This window comes from Gymnoscopelus braueri (genome assembly GCF_963280865.1).
Source record: "Gymnoscopelus braueri genome assembly, chromosome: 6".
NCBI lineage: Eukaryota > Metazoa > Chordata > Actinopteri > Myctophiformes > Myctophidae > Gymnoscopelus > Gymnoscopelus braueri.
In genome coordinates, this window is record NC_137607.1 from 13,005,566 (window position 1) to 13,019,791 (window position 14,226).

Below are 14,226 nucleotides of genomic sequence, written 5' to 3' on the forward strand. Positions count from 1 at the left end.
TATGAAGGAGTGCCTCAGCCCAGTGGTCCCGACCCCCAGGGGGGGTCCCCCAAATGATTTTGGGGGGGGTACCCAGATGATTTGCTTAATCTGCCACATTGTTTTCTCACTCAACAGTAAACAAACCAACATACAGTATAAGTGTATACAGGGTATCTGCATTTCTAAAGTGACAATTGAACGACTTTCAAAAAAAGAAAGACCATTACTGTTTCAAAAGTAATCAATAAACTATACTATTAAAAAATTGTCAAACATTGGCCAAATTGTCAAATATCACCAAAGAAAGAGGCAAAACAGCTGAGCTACATTGCAATATGTATTTGTGGAACAGAGTCAAACTAAATTCCTCAACTCCTACAATTCCAAGTGCTTGTCAGGGAGTTCAAATATGATTCCTTTGGGGGGGTTTAAAAAAAATATATATATTTAAAGATTTGCACAAATTTACCACGAATTAAAAAAAATTGCAGCTCTACAAGCTCATAGCGCGGCACTCGGTGCCGTGCTATGAGCTTGTAGATCTGCAATTTTTAAATAGCCAAAGAAATCTAAAAATGACACACAGATGCGTTCCCGGTCTTAATGGGTTAAATGGGTCCATTTGGTTCCATTCGTGCACTCTCAGAGTTACAGACCTGAAGGTCATTAAAGGCTATTTACGCACGCCAGACTGGGCAGTAGATCAAAGTAGCCGCACACTCATAGCTTCAGTGCCGGAAATGTTTCTTTATTACTGACGACAAAGAGATTAAAACAACGGTTCCACAAGCTAAGTTTGATTTAGTTTTAGTCATAGTCTTTTGAATAAAATTCCATTTAGTTTAGTATATTTTATAGTCAACTGAATTTGTTAGTTTTTGTCCAGTTTTAGACTATTTATTAAACAAACACTTATTTCAACAAAAGAAAATACCACTTACACCATCTTTAACTACGTAACAGCCTCTCTGAACTCATACATCAGACATATCTACTAACATGTTCTTTTCTTTCATGCAGGTCATCAACATCCTGCCCAGCGGCAAAGTCTTTCTAAATGGGATCTACTCTGAGCTGCCCTTCTCTGTTGGTGAGATGTCTAAAATGACATTTAGTTTTAGTCATATTTTAATCATCTGAGTTTTAGTTGATTAAATAGCATAAGATTTTAGTCAACTATCATAGCTTAGTTTTTATTTCGTTTTTGTCGGTGAAAAAAAGGTATAGTCGACAAACATTTTTCGCCATAGTTTTAGTTATCAAAATGAACACTGTTGTACACAGTGGTGGAAAGTAACTTATTTTGATTTACTGGAGTATTTCCAATTTTCTACACTTTTACTTCTACTCCACTCCATCTAAGAGGCAAATATTATACTTTTACTCCACTACAATTATTTGAAAAACGTTAGTTACTAGTTACTTTGTAGATTTTAATTATCATTACAAAACAGCTCACAACATGTTGCGATGGAACGCGTTGTGAGCTTTTAGATCTGCTATTTTCAAAATATTTAATACATTTTAGATATATATGATTCTGCATAATGACTACTTTTACTTTTGGTACTTTAAATACATTTTGATATGAAATACTTTTGTACTTTTACTCAAGTAAATTCTGATTTCCAGACTTTTACTTGTAACAGAGTTACTTCATTGCAGTATTAATACTTTTACTTCTACATATATAGAAGTACATTTATATATTATATTTATACTACACCTACACCTACAGTATTTTTACTACTACATTTGTTTTTAAATGTAGTACTTTTTTCCACCACTGGGTGTACACATGCATTGAGGTAAGTCCTTTCCGGCTCTATAAACGGCCGAACTGGCACTAATTTGGGATATAGCACTAGGCAAGGGGCGTTCCCCCGCAAAAGTTTCTATTTTCGGACACCTGCCTTACCCGCGAAACACCTGCACTACCGTTACATTATGCATAGGTGTGGTTTGGGCGTTACAATAATAAAACCAATCACCGTGCCAGATGCCATTGCCTTTAAGAGAAGATGCTTTCCCAAACGTGTGTGAGCAAGATAGCAATTTTGGGGATAATGCAACAACACGCCCACAGCCGCACCTCCAGGCGCAAATAGTGGAGTAGGCATAATTAATAGCGGGTATAGCGGCCGCAAAATAGTGCTTAGTTAGGGACAGTGCCAGCTCACTTATCCCTAATTCACGGGTAATGGGCCGAAATTCGCGGCTAGTGGGCAGTGGGTGCGGGTTTAGCAGTGCCAAAAAAAGAGCCCTCCTTCTTTCTCCACCTTGCAGCTGGCGTGTCCACGTTCAGAGCGTCCTCCTTCTACCTGGTGGTCCAAACGTCTCTGGGTGTGCAGCTCCAGGTCCAGATCCAGCCCGTCATGCAGCTCTACATCACTGCAGACCACCGGCACCGGGGCAACACCCGTGGTACGTATTACGGCGTTAATGATTTTGAACTGTGATTTAGTTTTAGTCATAGTCTTTTGAATAAAATTCCATTTAGCTTTTAGTCATGTTTTAGTCATCTGAAATTTTGTAGTTTTTGTTTAGTCGACTAAATCTACAGTTGATTTAGTCGACTAAGATGTATTTTGGCGGTGCCTTGATGGCGTCGTAATGCCTGATTTTGCACTTGGTTGCATGCTGAAAATAGCCGATCTACGTGTCGCGCTGCGAGACGTTGTGAGCTTGTAGATCTGGTATTTTCAGAGTGCAGCACCCGAGCGCAACCAAACATAAAATGACTTGTCTTTTAATTCTACTGGATCTCTTCTCCACTAGTCCCTCCCTAACAGATCTACAAGCTCACAACGTGTCACATCGCGACACGTTGTGCAATATTGTGAGCGGGCCCCCACATGACAAGATTTTAATGATAAAATAAGTGTAGAAACAATTTCATGGTATACATACATTGTTTAAAACTTGAAAGAAATAGGAGCTTAAAGTATAGTTCTTTAGTTGAAACGTCGTTCTTGTGTTTGCTGCTGTGAATAAAATTGGAGGTTTATCTTTTGCTTCATAATTTCAAGGACCCCTGTTACTTAGTGTTACAGACCTCTAAGGGTCCATTTGGAACCCCCTCAATGAACCCTGAGTGTCCCTGCCCCTCCAGTGTGTGTGTGTGTGTGTGTGTGTGTGTGTGCGTGTGTGTGCGTGTGTGTGTGCGTGTGCGTGTGCGCGTGTGTGCGTGTGTGTTTGTGTTTTTAGGCATGTGTGGGAACTTCACCAGTAACCAGGGTGATAATTAGATCATGATAATGGCTTTAATTAAAGTGTTTTTGTTTTGTGTTTTGTTTTAGGTCTATGTGGGAATTTCAACTCTAACCAGGGCGATGACTTCATGACCCTGGGCGGGGTCACGGAGGGCACGGCCGTGGGCTTCGTCAACAGCTGGAAGAACCTCGCCATATGTGCTGACGTCAAAACACACTTTGACAATCCCTGCAGTCTGAGCATGGAAAAAGGTAAATGATACCATGATCTCTGCGTACACAATACCATGTCATTTGTACACTATCAGTAGTTACAAATGCATCATTTAATACTGATTAATGTTACTGTGTATAAATAAATAATACATTTTCAATCAATACATATTCTCCACTCCACTGCTAAAAATCTTTCAAAGTCACTGTTTATATCAACTCGCTTTATTGCACCAGCATTCTAATTCATTGAATAATTCATAGTCATGAAATAGGTTTTCTTGAAATAGAAGTGATGTCAAGACAGCAGATATACAATGTAATTAATTAATTCATAATTCCAATGCAATTAATAGTCTCTATTAAATAGAGATAATTATGTAAATTATGTAGGTATGTACATTTTACATTTCCTTACAGAACATCTACTGTACTAAACTAATTATTGAATGAACTAATTGTTTGTGTGTTGTTACAGAGAAGTATGCACAGCCCCGGTGCGCTCTGCTGACCGACCAGCAGGGGGTGTTTGCTCCGTGTCACTCCGAGATCAGTCCTGACACCTATAAAGACGTAAGTCCCAGCACAATGTGATGCCATGCGACGATGCTGAGAGTACTGTCTATAGCTAACACCAACTCGGGACTCCTGAATAGGAGTCTGGTGGCGTAGTCACACATGTGTGGCACGTGTGTGACAACGTTGTTTATGAGTTGTTTCTGTATTCTGTCTCCTTTCCATAACTGCATGTATGGCACATGTACCTGTGTTGTTTCTGTTGACAGAACTGCATGTATGACACGTGTACCTGTGTTGTTTATGTTGACAGAACTGCATGTATGACACGTGTTGTTTATTTTGACAGAACTGCATGTATGACACATGTAACTGTGTTGTTTATGTTAACATAACTGCATGTATGACACGTGTAACTGTGTTGTGTATGTTAACAGAACTGCATGTATGACACGTGTAACTGTGTTGTTTATTTTAACAGAACTGCATGTATGACACGTGTAACTGTGTTGTTTGTGTTAACAGAACTGCATGTATGACACATGTAACTGTGTTGTTTATGTTAACAGAACTGCATGTATGACACGTGTAACTGTGTTGTTTATGTTAACAGAACTGCATGTATGACACGTGTAACTGTGTTGTGTATGTTAACAGAACTGCATGTATGACACGTGTAACTGTGTTGTTTATGTTAACAGAACTGCATGTATGACACGTGTAACTGTGTTGTTTATGTTAACAGAACTGCATGTATGACACATGTAACTGTGTTGTTTATGTTAACAGAACTGCATGTATGACACGTGTAACTGTGTTGTTTATGTTAACAGAACTGCATGTATGACACATGTAACTGTGTTGTTTATGTTAACAGAACTGCATGTATGACACGTGTAACTGCGAGAAGAGTGAGGACTGCATGTGTGCTGTCATGTCCTCCTACGTTCACGCCTGCTCTGCTGCTGGTGTCCAGCTCAGCGGCTGGAGAAAATCTGTCTGTGGTGAGTAGGCCTATAGATAGGTCTGAAGTAAACAGAAGTAATGTATATGTATTGTAACAATAATCCAAAGTAACTGTAAAGTAACTGAAGTTTTCAAATAATTGTACCGGAGTAAAAAGTACAATATTTGCCTGTGAGATGTGGATGGATGGACATACTCCCAAGTAAACTAAAAGTACCTCAAATTAAATTAAGTATAGGTATTTGCATATTATATATATATATATATATATATATATATATATATATATATATATATATCTACAAGCTCACAACGTGTCACATCGCGACACGTTGTGAGCTTGTAGATCTGCTATTTTCACTAGTTTGGGTCCCGGGGAGACATGACATTTCTCAATTTGGGTCTGGAGCAAAAAGGTTTGGGGACCACCGCTTTACACCACTGATCTTGCCATATTACCCCCCTCTCAGGTAATTACATGACGTCCTGCCCCAGTACCATGGTATACAGCTACAACATCCCGTCCGCCAGGCGGACATGCCGCTGCCTGGCCCAGTCTGACCCCACCTGCTCCGTCACCTTCTCCCCCATGGACGGATGCGTCTGCCCCGACGGGACGTACCAGGACGACTCCGGGGAGTGTGTGCCTCCCGCCGACTGCCCCTGTTATGACAAGGGCTTAACGCTGCTCCCTGATGAAGTCGTCATCAACAAGGACGGCATCATGTGGTACGGCTGTTATATTCAGGGGGGGGGGTTAAAGGAGCTACACCATGAATTTAATTTTTGTTTTTAATATTTAATATCATATGGTGTATGTCCCTCAAACCTTTTTCAAAAGTTTGAGCCTAAATCATCACTCAGATATACTCATCCCAAGTCAATTGTGTCTGTTAATAAAAAAAAATATTTAAAAAAAATATAGCATCTAAGAAAAATACAAAATCGAAAAAAAAACACTTTGAACATTTTTGAACAATTCCACCAAGTGTTTGAGGTGCCTGTTTCACCCACTTCCGGGGGGCGGAGCCAAAATCAGAGCCCAAAGTATTTGTTCGTAGACCCCCACTTAGGGGGGGTAGAAAAAGTTTCGGAGCGATTCGGGCACTTTTCATTTAACATTGGGTTTGCCATCAATAATGTTTGTGACCTCATAAACATTTCTGGAAATCCATGAAATGAGAAGGAATGACTGAATTAAAAATAAAAACATTTTTTGGGGTACAAGAGACACTGGGGACCCAAAAAATACAAAAAAACAAGAAAAAAGTGATTTTCATGGTGTAGACCCTATATAACGGGAGGAAAGAATTGTATCTGAAAAAAGAATCTACGTGTGTATATATAGGCCTATTGATGGTATCTACATACTGTATATATATCTATGGTAGGCCATACGATAGTCCACCTGTACGGTGAGTGTTATTAGGAATCTGCTGCACACAGGTTTAAGTCATAAAGGTATGCCCGCCCCCCAAAAAAAAAAAAGTTTATGTAATTCATGCATCGTAATACATAATTATGTATTTGTTCAGCACCTGTAAGATGGGACATCTCAGCTGCCTTGGAGAGCCAAACCCTAATTCATGTAAGTTTAATGTTTACAAACAAACTGTTCCTCTTTAAACTGCGTGTACACTGACGTTAACTAAATCAATTGATTCATCTATGGCGCATACTGTAGTGAGTTATGTGAGTGTAAAAGAAATATTACACGTTTTAATGCATCAAAATGATCAGCGTAATTAAAGTTATAATAAAGTGTAATTTTGTACCCTTGCAGCCTGCAGCCATCCTATGGTGTTCTACAACTGTTCCAGAGTGGGACCCGGAACCAAAGGTTCTGAATGTCAGAGGAGCTGCCAAACACTGGACGTGGACTGTGTACGTACACACGCGCACGCTAGGGCATTCACCGAATAGTCGAATATTCGAATATTCGAATATCAAACCGACTATTCGACTATCAAACCACTATTCGATTATTCTTTTTCTTTTTTTTTTTTTTTTGTATGGCTTTTCTACAGCAGACACGCAGCTGTGAGCTCTGGTGTGACGTCAACTCGCATTCCTTGAGTCGAGTCATCAATGCCATTAAAAAAAAAAAAAAAAAAAAAAACGTTTTTTTTTAATTTTTTTATTATTTTATTTTCTATAATCAAATCGATTAATCGAATATTCGAATACTTATAGGTCGAATAATTTGAATACTAAAAATCAATATTCGTGAATGCCTTAGCGCACGCAGGGCCCTATCTTCTGCCGGGCGCGATGCTGTTTACCGCCCAGTGCCAGGCATCGCACACACCTTGCGCCCACGTTGTCTAGACACTAAGCCTGCACGATATTAGGAAAGCATGCGATATTCAATAACGTTGTTGACTACCTCGATAATGATAGGTCTCACGATAAGTAAAAAACAAAATGAAGTTCATAGTTTTAATGTCTTTTTGCTTCTGGTTATTTTTTGCAAACTAAAGACATATTAATTCAAAACATTTAAAATAGCTTAACAAAAGGCAATATAATGCCTCTGAACTTTGGCTTTCAGCTGCATTATTGCACATAGCCTAAATGCAATAATAATATTAGGCCTGCTGCCATTCAGAATGGAAAATAAAATTGGCCTTTTGGTTTTGGAGTGAAGTAGAAGTCAGTTTCATGAGGGGCTACTGGGAAGTACTTGATCTATAAACAGAAAACGTTCAGTTGGACACACACACACACACACACACACACACACACACACACACACACACACACACACTCACACTCACACTCACACACACTAGGCTACGCTAAAGACAAACGTTTACACCTGCCGTTAATTTCAGCTGATTGTCTTTTAAGTGAAATGTGCATACAGGTTACATGCACATTTGAGTTGAAAACATATCCACAACACAGAGAGATCGCTACTCTAATCTAATAGCAACCCACCTGGATTTTAGTTTGGTCAATTCGAGATGACAACAGCAACAGCTTGGCTACATACAAAGGTTAGTATTTTTGAGATGTAGTGTTGATGGGCATTCCAGTCTATCCAAGGCGAGAGATAGAGTGTGTGTGTGTGTGTGTGTGTGTGTGTGTGTGTGTGTGTGTGTGTGTGTGTGTGTGTGTGTGTGTGTGTGTGTGTGTGTGTGTGTGTTTGTGTGTGTGTGTAAGCCTGGTGACGCAAGGTTAGTGTGTGTGAGAGGGGCGGGGAGGAGCAGCTGTGCTCAACTTGATTTATACTTCTCCACTCCACTGTGCTTTGCAGATGATTGCTCAATAATAAATAAATAGATAAATGCCATCTCCCGCGATACGTATATCGCGCATGATGCTACCTCGATGAACGTACATTTTCTATATATCGTGCAGCCCTACCACATAACTCAAAGCCGGGCCGGGAGGCACAGCACAGTGATCAGGCCCCCCCTGCGCGTGCGTGGGTGGGCGAAGCGCGCGCGACATTATGCGGGTTTTCGGCGGATTCGGTCACTTTTTGGGGGGCTTTTTGTCACTTTATTTCAGTTTTAGGGTTAGGGTAGGGTTAGGTTAGGGTTATGTTGTTTAATTCTTATTTTTGCCTGATTTTACCGATTTATTATCTGACGGCCCGGGCCCTCCTGGGTCACGGGCCCGGAGGCGGCCGCCTCCCCGGACGCTCCGCCACTGCACATAACCATGCGGCGGCGGCGGCGGCGGCTTCTCTTCTCACTGGCGCAGTGACAGCACAGGTGATTCCTTGTTATTTAGGGAGCATCATGAATCGGTCATTGTGCCATTCTTTATCTGTCTCTGTAACTTTCATCATCATCATCATACCTTTGGAGTTCTGAGGGTGCACAAACACAATGTCATTGGCATGCTTTAATATAATAACCTAACTGAGAACGAGCATGTTGAATATAAAGTTTTGATTTGTCAGGCAACAGTGATTCTGACCACAGTAACGGCCATGCACTGTTTGGACACCTCTCGTTTCAATGTGATGTTTGGGTGAGCAGAGAGATTTTGTTTCCCCCACATCATTATATCACATAAGTGATGCTGAGATTTGAAGCTTGCAGGCTTTCACTTCATGCACGAGGACATTGGCTTCGTCTCCACTACCACATAAATAGGAATGCGCATAATTATGCATAGGTGATGGCAGCCGACAATCTAATTGGTTTAATTAATGTAATGCTGAAAACACACCCATGACTAATTCAGGGCATGTTGTGCCAGACACTAACAAATTGCACCCACCATAATGCGTCTGATAGTAAAATTGGTGTGGACGCACCCCCAAGGTGCAACTGAAAACCATGCTCCATGCTATAAAGTTCCGCTTTTAAAATAGGACCCGCAATGTGTTATTGTTTTAAAGCATTGTGAGTACGTATGAGTGCTTATAACTATAACTATAGAGTTCTAGGCAGATTATATTATAAGTAGGTTTATAATGCATTATAGCCATGGGCTTCATAGAAAATGTATTTTACCATTGCCTTGACAAACCATACAAGTTGATAACTATTAATTATTATACAGATCTATTAATTCAGAGGTTGTATAATTTTAACGCTCAGAGTTCTATTTTAACCCTCAGGTCAGCACAGAGTGTGTGTCTGGGTGTGTTTGTCCATCTGGATTGGTGTCGGACGGTAAAGGAGGTTGCGTCAAGCCAGACGTGTGTCCATGCATTCACAACGGCGCCCTCTATCAGCCTGGAGCCAGTATCAAGGTGGACTGTAACACCTGGTAAGATAGAGACACAGCAGGGGTTCTCAAACCTTTTCATGTCAAGGACCTCCAAATTAATTTGGCCACAGACTCCCAACTGAAGATATTTTGTGCCATGCAGGCACCCCATTCAAGATTTGTAAAAATTATTACACATTTTTCACATTTTCCAAGGTTTTTTATTTACTCTTAATAGTAAATAATCTTACCAAAGAAAAGCATGGTAGAAATCCTGCATCCTGTATGAGTTTTCTCTCCTGCTTGGGTGAAATTGGTATCCTGACCTGAAAATGTGTTTTCTGCATACTAAAGAGATGAAGAGAAAGGGAGACCCCTGTTACTGAACAAACACACTATACTGTAGCAATCATTAATATGGGAATATGGAGATATTAACACTTAATTTAACAACAACAATCACTTACAACACCTTTAACTAGACCTGTGGCAACATATTTAATAGTTTTAACATGCAATCAAGAATGTCATACCCTTTATTGGGAATCTAACATTAATTTCTCATTACTTTATAATTATTATTATTATTATTATTATTATTAGTTGTATTATTATTATTATCTTCTTCCTCCATGCATAGTACCTGTAAGGACCGCAGTTGGCAGTGTTCCAGCGACCGGTGTTATGGAACGTGCTCGGTCTACGGCGACGGACACTACATCACGTTTGACAGGAAACGCTTCAACTTTGCAGGCAGCTGTGAATACTCTCTAACACAGGTGGGAATATACTCTAACACAGGTGGGAATATACTCTAACACAGGTGGGAATATACTCTAACACAGGTGGGAATATACTCTAACACAGGTGGGAATATACTCTAAAACAGGTGGGAATACTCTAACACAGGTGGGAATATACTCTAAGGGAGCGCTCTCACCAAAAGTTGGCTGGCCGCTGTTAAACGCAGGTTGTGCGCGGCCACAGTTTTTTGCAGCCAGCGGATTCTAAAAAACGGGAGTGACGCGCCTGTCACTCACTTTCAGGACCGTCCCCGTAGCCCGCACCGCCTGCTGCCTTGAGCACCATGGTGCTTCCTGAGTCTTGGGACGGTCCGCCTTCCACTCACCCGATTGGACAGAGGGAGAAAATCAGCTCCTGCCTCCAGCAGTTTTCTCCTTCAGATGGACAAGTCGTGTAGAGCGTTTATCTGCGCTACAGGCGGAAAGATCCGCTCTTGCGTGAATCCACGCATTTACATTGACAATGCATTGGCAGATTCTGCCCCAGAGGTAAAATAAAAGTGCGGTGAGAGCGCGCCCTAACGCAGGTGGGAATACTCTAACACAGGTGGGAATATACTCTAACACAGGTGGGAATATGCTCTAACACAGGTGTGAATATGCTCTAACACAGGTGGGAATATACTCTAACACAGGTGGGAATATACTCTAAGGGCGCGCTCCCACCAAGAGTTGGCTGGCCGCTGTTTGCAGAATCTGCCAATGCATTGTCAATGCAAATGCGTTGATTCACGCAAGAGCAGATTTTTCCGCTAGTCGCGCAGACCTTGCGTTTATCTGCTCTCCGCGACTAAGCATAAAAGTGCTGGAGGCAGGAGCCGATTTTCTCCCTCTATCCAATAGGGTGAGTGGAAGGCGGACTGTCTCAAGACTCAGGAAGCAACATGGTGCTCAAGGCAGCAGGCAGTGGGTCCTGAAAGTTAGTGACAGGCGCGACACTCCCGTTTTTTAGAATCCGCTGGCTGCAAAAAACTGTGGCCGCGCACAACCTGCGTTTAACAGCGGCCAGCCAACTCTTGGTGGGAGCGCGCCCTAACACAGGTGGGAATATACTCTAACACAGGTGGGAATATACTCTAACACAGGTGGGAATATACTCTAACACAGGTGGGAATATGCTCTAACACAGGTGGGAATATGCTCTAACACAGGTGGGAATATACTCTAACACAGGTGGGAATATACTGTACTCTAACACAGGTGGGAATATACTCTAACACAGGTGGGAATATACTCTAACACAGGTGGGAATATACTCTAACACAGGTGGGAATATACTCTAAGGGCGCGCTCCCACCGCACTTTTATTTTACCTCTGGGGCAGAATCTGCCAATGCTTTGTCAATGTAAATGCGTGGATTCACGCAAGAGCGGATTTTTCCGCTTGTCGCGCAAACCTTGCGTTTATCTGCTCTACGCGACTCCATTGGAAGCATAAAACTGCTGGAGGCAGGAGCTGATTTTCTCCCTCTGTCCAATCGGGTGAGTGGAAGGCGGACCGTCTCAAGACTCAGGAAGCAACATGGTGCTCAAGGCAGCAGGCGGTGCCATAGATATATATAAAGGCTAGGTGACTCACCCGCGCTGCTGGCCAATGGAGTATGACGTTGCCACATGGCGGCCATCTTGGGACGGTCATTCATAACATTATGTCTATGGTGCATATACTTTGAAATAACCATAGCGTGCTCAATTTTCATCCGATTTTCAAATGGTTTGGTGTGTTGTAAACACCAAAGATGTATTTATGATACTTAATGTTATTTATTTTTTTAAACACATGATTATAATTATAAGTATGCAGTATCATAACTACATCTTTGGTGTTTACAAAACACCAAACCGTTGGAAAATCGGATGAAAATTGAGCATGTTATGGTTATTTCAAAGTACATGCACCATAGACATAATGTTATGAATGACTGTTGCAAGATGGCCGCGGTTGAGCTACGCTTGCGACGCCCCCTTGAGCCATCTAGCCTTTATATATATCTATGGGCGGTGCGGGCTACGGGGAGGGTCTTGAAAGTGAGTGACAGGTGCGTCACAGCGTTTTTTTAGAATCTGCTGGCTGCAAAAAACTGTGGCCGCGCACAACCTGCGTTTAACAGCGGCCAGCCAACTTTTGGTGAGAGCGTGCCCTTACGCTGCATCCACACTGGCAGCTAAACATTCACCCAAGTGTTGTTTAACCGTTTCCACTCACCTTCTCTCTTCACACGACAGCGGGGGGGGGGGGGGGGGCATTCATCATTTCTGTCAGACAATTCCCTGTTCTTTTTAACCCCAGGCTTTATATTTGCTTTATATTGCTGACGTCAACGATCTCCTCTCATGTCCTCTAATGTCCGCTTATGTCATCTAATGTTCTCTAATGTTCTCTATTGTTCTTTATTGTTCTTTATTGTTCTCTAATGTTCTCTAATATTCTCTATTGTTCTCTAATGTTCTCTAATGTTCTCTAATGTTCTCTAATATTCTCTAATGTTCTCTAATGTTCTCTATTGTCCTCTGATGTTCTTCAGGACTACTGTGGCACTCAACAAGCCAATGGCAGCTTCAGAGTGATCACTGAGGACGTTCCCTGTGGAACCACAGGAACCACCTGCTCCAGGGCCATCAAGATCTTCCTCTGGGTAAAATTACACCTTTATCTTCAAAAGTAAAAAAAAAAAAAAAGTATATATATATATATATATATATATATATATATATATATATATATATATATATATATATATATATATATATATATATATATATATATATATATATATATAAAAGATAATCAATATAATAACATGTGCAATTGTCATGTATAAAATTAAATATGAATATGACTGGGATATGAATGGGAAACAAAGGAAGGCTAATACTATCACTGTACATCAGTGATTCTCTTTCTCCCTTCTACACCCAGTTTGATATGCATATTAGACAATGGACCCCCATTTGATAGGCCTGTATATATATTTTTTCTTATCTCTGGGATCCCAATCATCAATCTACACTGTAAATCATCAGTTAAATTAACACTAAAAATAAAAATAAAACAGAGTCACACATTGCATGTATTTGTGTCCTTAGGACTCAGAGTTGCAGCTAAGCGACGGCAGCTACCAGCTGGTCCACAGCGACGGGAACCAGGCAGCCCCGTTCCACTTCAGTTCTGTAGGAATCTACCTGGTGGTGGAGGCCGACAACGGACTCATCCTCATTTGGGACAAGAAGACAAGCATCTCCATCAAGATCACTCCAAAATATGCGGTACAGTAACCGCCTACTTTGACCTCACTTTGAGAACCACTGAATTAGAGAACTGTAAACCGGGTTAGAATCTAACTAGAGTCTACTCAGGCTTTTGTGAGCACAAGTTGCTTGATTCAGTATTTAGATTTTTGGTATTCATTTTATCTGACACCCTTCTTATACAAACCCATTGTAACTTCAAACTCTATTTTAACCGTGATGGATTCATCGACAACACCCGTCTTTGGTTCTGGTGACTAATATTGTCCTTGAGGGATGCATGAGGGGGCCGTATTTTTTCAATTACTATTTTAATTTATTTAATTTTATATAAAAAATGTAAAAAAATATGAAAAAAATAAAGTAATTGAAAAAACACGGCCCCCTACCTCCTCCCTCACGACAGCCGGGGCGCCTGATGGAGGGGAAGGGAACTGGTTGGAATAATGTGTTCAAGGTGTTTCCAATGCATTTATCATGGTTAAAATGGAGTTTGAAGTTACAACGAGTTCATATAGGAAGGGGGTGTGTCTGAATATAAAATATCTAGATATTGAACCAAGCAACGTAAAAACTGCCTGGGGTGCTCACAAAAGCCTGGTTAGACGTTAAAA

The 14,226-nt window shown here is 41.0% G+C and overlaps 1 protein-coding gene across 1 annotated transcript in view; it reads left to right on the forward strand.

The window, feature by feature from the left end:
* Positions 1-14,226, forward strand: part of LOC308086810 (mucin-2-like) — a gene marked incomplete at both ends in the record, with an annotated part of 73,427 nt that overhangs the window by 41,273 nt on the left and 17,928 nt on the right. Inside the window, 11 exons of the mRNA XM_080430455.1 lie at positions 3,190-3,193; positions 3,282-3,446; positions 3,886-3,980; positions 4,801-4,927; positions 5,360-5,618; positions 6,425-6,477; positions 6,673-6,777; positions 9,449-9,620; positions 10,201-10,339; positions 12,889-12,999; positions 13,451-13,630. Coding sequence (XP_080286581.1) covers positions 3,190-3,193; positions 3,282-3,446; positions 3,886-3,980; positions 4,801-4,927; positions 5,360-5,618; positions 6,425-6,477; positions 6,673-6,777; positions 9,449-9,620; positions 10,201-10,339; positions 12,889-12,999; positions 13,451-13,630 — 1,410 coding nt within the window. The remainder of the gene's footprint in view (positions 1-3,189; positions 3,194-3,281; positions 3,447-3,885; positions 3,981-4,800; positions 4,928-5,359; positions 5,619-6,424; positions 6,478-6,672; positions 6,778-9,448; positions 9,621-10,200; positions 10,340-12,888; positions 13,000-13,450; positions 13,631-14,226) is intronic.